This window comes from Quercus suber, unplaced genomic scaffold (assembly GCF_002906115.3).
Source record: "Quercus suber isolate HL8 unplaced genomic scaffold, Cork oak 2.0 scaffold_354, whole genome shotgun sequence".
Taxonomy (NCBI): domain Eukaryota; kingdom Viridiplantae; phylum Streptophyta; class Magnoliopsida; order Fagales; family Fagaceae; genus Quercus; species Quercus suber.
In genome coordinates this window covers 776586-783085 of record NW_027069806.1, presented here as the reverse complement: position 1 = coordinate 783085, position 6500 = coordinate 776586, and the positions used below count along the sequence as shown (strand labels likewise).

General features: G+C 34.0%; 2 protein-coding genes across 2 annotated transcripts; both read left to right on the top strand.

Moving 5' to 3' along the window:
- Window positions 1-1407: 1407 nt before the first annotated feature.
- LOC136061811 (pescadillo homolog) lies at window positions 1408-2432 on the top strand. The gene is made up of 3 exons (XM_065760123.1): window positions 1408-1556; window positions 1674-1759; window positions 2231-2432. The coding sequence occupies exons 1-3, from the start codon at window positions 1488-1490 to the stop codon at window positions 2430-2432; spliced, it is 357 nt and encodes a 118-aa protein (XP_065616195.1). The 5' UTR covers window positions 1408-1487.
- A 1689-nt stretch (window positions 2433-4121) lies between these two features.
- Window positions 4122-6103, top strand: LOC136061817 (chloroplastic import inner membrane translocase subunit HP30-2-like). The gene is made up of 2 exons (XM_065760142.1): window positions 4122-4539; window positions 5967-6103. The coding sequence occupies exons 1-2, from the start codon at window positions 4243-4245 to the stop codon at window positions 6084-6086; spliced, it is 417 nt and encodes a 138-aa protein (XP_065616214.1). The 5' UTR covers window positions 4122-4242; the 3' UTR covers window positions 6087-6103.
- Window positions 6104-6500: the final 397 nt, after the last annotated feature.

Sequence of the window (6500 nt, the reverse complement as noted above, 5' to 3'; positions counted from 1 at the left end):
ATTGTAAATTTTTCATACCTTAAAACCCTACTACTTAAACAAATATATCAATATTAGCTTATTTTATTATGTCCAATGTAATTCTCTGCCTTTATTTTATTATGTGTTATACTATGAGATTTTTTTTTTTGTTGGTTTGTGATTGTTTTGTTAAACGCTTAAATATATTATTCAATTTTTTCTAAATATTAATTTGATTTTATGGGATAAATTTAGTTGTAATTTCAAGTATATTTTTTTTATTAATGAAATAGGTTTCATTAATAAAAATTGTACTAGTTGTAGGGTAAATTAACAAAAAGTAGAGTTTTACAGGATAGGGCGGGGCTTTGCGAGGTCCCAGGAGGTGGGGATGGGGTGAGAAAGTTTTCTTCGTCATGTGGGGTGAGGCAGGGATGGGACAAGATAAAACCATACGGGGCGTGAACGAAAATCCCATCCTTCGGCCCCGCTCTATTGCCATCCCTACTTATGTGCACTAATGATGGACCAATTCACTTAATCGGTTAAAGATAAAATAATTAAGGATGAGCTCAAGATAAAATATATGCCTATATACACTAACAATAGATGAGCTCAGTATGATGGAACAATGTTAGTGTATGCCTTTTGCAGATAGTATTAGTAGTTTTAGTACATGAAATTAAAACATGTAATTAATGTCAAGTAAGAAATTCGGTGACATGCTTTAGAATTTAAATGCTTTATAGTAAGTAGGATTAAAACATAAATGTTGCTATTATTGTGATTCTTAGTGTTTTGATCACAATAACTAAATGATTTTTTTATTATTTATTATTATACTTGTGGTTTGCAATTTATGATTATTATATAATTTCAAATTCTCATATAATATAGCAAGGATCTTATAATTTTCATGAATTTTTAAAAATTTATAGATAGGTTTTTATCACAATTTACTTGAATTTTTGTTATTTTTTGTTTTATTGAAAGTTTATAAACACAAAAAAATTGACATTTATTGATGTGACAAATTTTTAATAGTAAGCAAATAGAGAAGTGTTATGTCTACAACATTTTTACAACAAATCATAGATAGTTAGTTGTTATTGGTTCAAATTTGAACTTATCACTGAGATTACTTTTTTGCCCAAATAATAACAAACAGTAACAACCTATCACTTAGAATTTGTTATAAAAATATTATGAATATACTGTAAGGATATCATTTCTCAATAAATAATGTCAATAATGAGTCCTACTACAAGTTTGCCATATATGCAGATGTAAAAATTTGTCCTTAAATGTTGTGTGTACATTGCTCTTAAAAAAAGCAGCGAAGGAACGTGAATTGAACTTTAACTATCTCAAAAGCGGGTCACAATGAAACCGGTACAACCCGATCCAATACAAATCGCCCCGCCCCTAAAACCCTAAACTAAAATACATATCTCTCATAACAGCCTCCATTGTGCCCTCTTTCTTTCTCGCTCCCCGTTTCGCAGCGAGCTTTCACCGTAAAAACAATGGCGAAACCCGATTCAAAGCCGAAGCAAAATTCAAAGCCAAAGGCAAAGAAACACTACAGGCCTGCCGTAAGTTCCTATGTCCACCGCAGAGTTTATTACAAAATCAAAAATTTCTGATATATACGACAAAAACCTATATATTTTTCTCACACTTTTTTCCGTCAAAATTTGTTGCTTTTCCAGGGAAAGAAGAAGGAAGGAAACGCTGCTAAATATGTCACTAGGTCTCAAGCTGTCAAGCATCTCCAAGTCAATCTTCCACTTTTCAGGTCCCTCAATCTCTCACACACATTCAAAGTTTTTGTATATTTGTGTTTATGTGTACGTACAAATGTATATATGTTAGTTTATGTTTACTTGTGTGTTTTGCATTTTATGTATTTAGGTTTGTAAATCCATGATTTTGGGTAATAATATAAAATTTGCTCATATTTTTTCGAGAATAAGATAGTTACAATGGGGACGGAGATTTGAACCTTGGATGTCTCTGAAATATAAGGAGGTGCCAGTTGAGCTACAAGGCTGTGTAATTTTTTCCGCTAGTTCTGTATTATGCATTGTAATGGAAAATGAAAGCAACTATTTCTGGCAGTGTAACAAGATGGCGGGCATTGAATGTGTAACAAATTAAAAAAAGTGTTATTGTCATGGGCAGTGATGTAGCTTTTGTTTACTTTGTTGGAAAAGTGCAGTTGGCTATGACTATGAACTCACTATTTTAATTGCTTGAAAATTTGTAGGAGACTATGCATTCTCAAGGGTATATTCCCCCGGGAGCCAAAGAAGAAGGTGAAAGGAAATCACCACACTTATTATCACGTGAAGGATATTTCATTTTTGGAGCGTGAGCCTTTACTTGAGATATTTAGAGACAAGAGGGCACACGAGAAGAAGGTAAAGANAAGAGGAATAGGAATAGGGATAGGATGGTACCGGAAATAAAGTGGGCGATTGTGCCGTGCGGGTATAAGAGAGCTCCGGCTGAGTTTATGAACGAGGGAAGGAGGGAAATGGGAATTGGATTACGCGGGACGAGTTTTTTCTTCAGGGCGAGATCGTTTGTTTTCTTGGATTACACTATCCCTGCCCATGGATGTGACTCATTTTAACAACTCTTAAGGTGTTTGTTTGGAACGCATTGAAACCTTTATTCTGCAATGACCAGATGTCCATGCTCTCTCCTTTTCTTGTTTTTTTCTCTCTTTTTTTAAGGGAAAAATATGTTTGGGGATTAAACTGGCTTTAGAGGTCAAATTGGCAAGTTTTAAAATGTCTTAGATCAGTTTGGCAATAACCAAAATCTTACTCTTAGAAATTTTATTCATAAACCAAAAAGGAATGTATAATATCCACAAGGGGATATATCGCACAAAACAAACATTAACAATAAGAACAAGACCTAGCATGTGAGGCAAGAGACCCAACCACTCTATTTCTAATTATATGCCCAAAATAAACTCTCATTAACAACAATTCGTTAGATGTCCATGCTAATTTAGGATACTATGATTCTATTAAGTTTGTGAGCTAAGTTTTATGGCACGACTTGTTTTTCTATCCAACTCAACTACCAAAATATACGATATGGTGCAAAGTATTCCTGAGCATTAGATTAGGGGTTGATCTTGTATTCTTATAGTTCAAGGGTAAATGTAAACAGAGATGTAATTAAAGGAGATAGAGTGTAATTTTCCTAATTTTATATATATATATATATATTAAATCATAATAAACTAAGTAAACCGAGAAAGCTTAACCCATTTCAGAGCTCATTGTTGTCCTGCTTTGGATGCCCATCTTCACATCTTCCAAATTCCATCTTTAGAGATTTTTTTTCGGCAGGAATAATTCCATCTTTCATAGACCTATCCTCCATCTTTTTGTTTTGACGTGCGTATGGTATTTTGATGTATTTTTGTTTTTCCTATACTCTGTTGTGTGTTGTGTACTATAATTTACCTCATCATTCCTTAATAAAAGTTATCACGACTTTTGAATGAAATTTATTGTACATCTTTGTGTTAAAAGTTAAAACCTTATACCTCATCTTGTGGTTGTTTGTTTATGAAAAAGGAAAAAAAGTTTTATATAATAAAACTAGTAAGAACCATTATCTTACTCTTCATTATTTTGAAACCCAATATAGATCAAGCGGTTCAATCAGGTTAACATCAAGAATAAAAAATTAATAAATATAAAGACAATTTAAGTACAAGATATATATATATTTTTTTTAAATTACATAACAAATCACGGTTAAACTTCCGTTTAACTTTAGAAACATTGAACCACTCCCTTTCAAATCCATGTTACTCTTTACCCAAAATGAAAAAAAATCATCTTGTGATTGTGAGTTCTTATCTTACATTCTTAGCTGTATTTGTTTTATGTATGTGTGTGTTTTTTTTATTATTTAATTTTCTCATATCTCTTAAATTAATTATTACCTTATGGTAATAAAGAGCCGACACCATAACATAAAATTCTCTATATAAAAAATAAAAAACGTTCCTCCCTCATGTAGTCCTGTATTTACCAGTCACCACTGGCATTTTACTATTTTATTTTATTTTTACCCCCAGCTAAAATAAGTTTTAAGACCACTAGACCAGGGTTAGGTAGGTGAAAAAAAAAGAAAAAAAAAGAAAAAAAACCCTACTGTACTGTTATCGGTTATCCATCCATAAAAACACAACAAAACAAATAAACCATAGTCAGCAGCAGCAGCAGCAAACGAATTGATTCAAAGGAAATGGAGCAAGGAAATCAGGGAGTGATGGTTGCGAAGCTCATGCCTCAGCAGCAGAACCCAATAGAGCAGCTACAGGCTCGTTTCAAGGAGTTGGAAGCTGGCTTCAGGGGTTGGCTAGCCAAGCAGTCCTTGCCCGTCGAGGCCGCCGTCGTCACCGCCACCAGCGCCGCCCAGGGCGCCGCCATAGGTGGCTTCATGGGCACTCTCACCAACGACGTTTCGTCTTCTATCCCAACCCCTCCTCCTCAGGCCGCTTCCCTCAACCCACAAGCCATGGCGTCTTTCAAACAAGCCCAGGTTTTTGTTTTTTTTTTTTGTTTTTAAACTCAATTACCCATCTTTGTTTTCGTACTAGGTAAACAACTTTGTTGGGTTTTGTAGATTAGGTTAGATTTTTGAAGTTTAGGATTTGAAAATTTGTGTTCTAACTGCTCTGATACTATTGAAAAATCTTATTTTGACCCCTAAATAACTAATCAGTGGATTTTTTTTGATCAAGGTATGATTGGTTCCAAACAAACAGTTGTTTCAACCACAGTTATTAATAGTATCAAAGATGTAAAACAAGCACACGAATCTGATAATGAAATGTGAAAAACCTCTTCAATTTAAAAACCATTCTGAGATTCAATCCAGTTGGAACAAAGAGTTACAACAGTCTATTTACAAGACCTTTGTACAACTAAACTCTAAATTGTAACCTTAAGCAAAATATTTGGAATCCTCCTAAGCAAACTTGCTCCACTATTAAATGTTGTTTGCAACCCGAAACTCAGGACAACAAGAGTTCAAGAACAACAACCTACTGCTGAGGAACTAATTCTATGGCTTCAAGGTATCAATGGCTTGGGCACAAGGAGAAACTCTAAAAATCTCTCACATGGGAAAGGAATTTAAAATTGTTTAGGCTCAAGAAATTTTGCTATTGGTGTAATATTGATACAACTTTCTCTTTCCTCTCAATCTGTGCAACAAAGGTTGGTTTTATATAGGGAATCATTAGGTTAAGTAAACTGTTTGTCGTAATTTTGCTCGAATGAGGATCGAGCAAACTCTCAAGGACAACACAGTTGCGCCAACTTCAACAGTCATGTCTCCCCCATTTCAAATCCAAATTGGATCAAATTTGTGACTGTTTGTGAAGCCCCAAATGTCTACTTTTCTATGAAACAAGTTTCACTTAAAAATTCATTATGGGCAAAAGGTCATCCACTCATTATAATTGAGCAAATTAAAACCTCAGCTTATTTGAGTAGCTTCTAACTTAGACTCAACCCTAACACAATTTTATCGATACAACCCAAATTTGATTCAATTACAACCCTTACAACACTTTGTTTTGACAAAGGAATTTAGCAAACAATCTAAAACATAGCAAATTCATTTTCTTTTTCATTATTACTTCAAAATGTTCCTTATGTTGGATTAACTGAATGATTATAGTTTATTTAAAAGATTTAGTTTGTGTTGAAATGCCGGATTTTTTTATGTCATTGGGTTTTAAATGATTATAGCCATATTGTGAACTATTATGATTTTATCCATGGTTGTAAAATTGGTTTCACATCATATGAAAGTAAGTATCTAGTTATTAGTAATGCAAAAATTGAATTGAAATTGGCACTGTAAAAACTTCTGGTTAGTTGAAGTAGGGATAAAGTTTAATATATGGAGGGGTTCTAGGATTTCATTGATATATGAGAAACGGTTTACTTTGATTACAGGCTCTTGCCGGGGGTCCATTGGTACAAGCTCGCAACTTTGCTGTGATGACAGGTGTCAATGCTGGCATATCCTGTGTCATGAAACGACTGAGAGGCAAGGAGGATGTCCAGTCTAGGTGAGCTTTCACTAGTTCTCCCTTTATTTATGTGGTATTGTTTATGATGTGCCAATCCCAATTAGATGGAATTTGGGCTTTGTTGACTTTTTTTAAATTGTTTAAGATATCCATACTTACTTTCATGTGGTGTTACAGATTCTTATTAGAAATTTTTACCACCTTTCATCTTCTATTTTGTCTTAGCAGCCAATGTGAAAGAGTTCTATGTTCTTGGGAAATGTTATAACTTTTGTTGTCTTTGGTGTGGAAGTGTCCTAAGCTAGTGAGCAATACAAATGTTAACAATGATGCTGCTCAGATCTACATATCCCAGAGGAGGAGCCTCCAAATGCCCCCCTAGTTTTTATTTTGTATCCAAGTTCTTATATATATCTGCTTTTGTCATCAACCCCCACACCCCCCCCCCCCAACACCA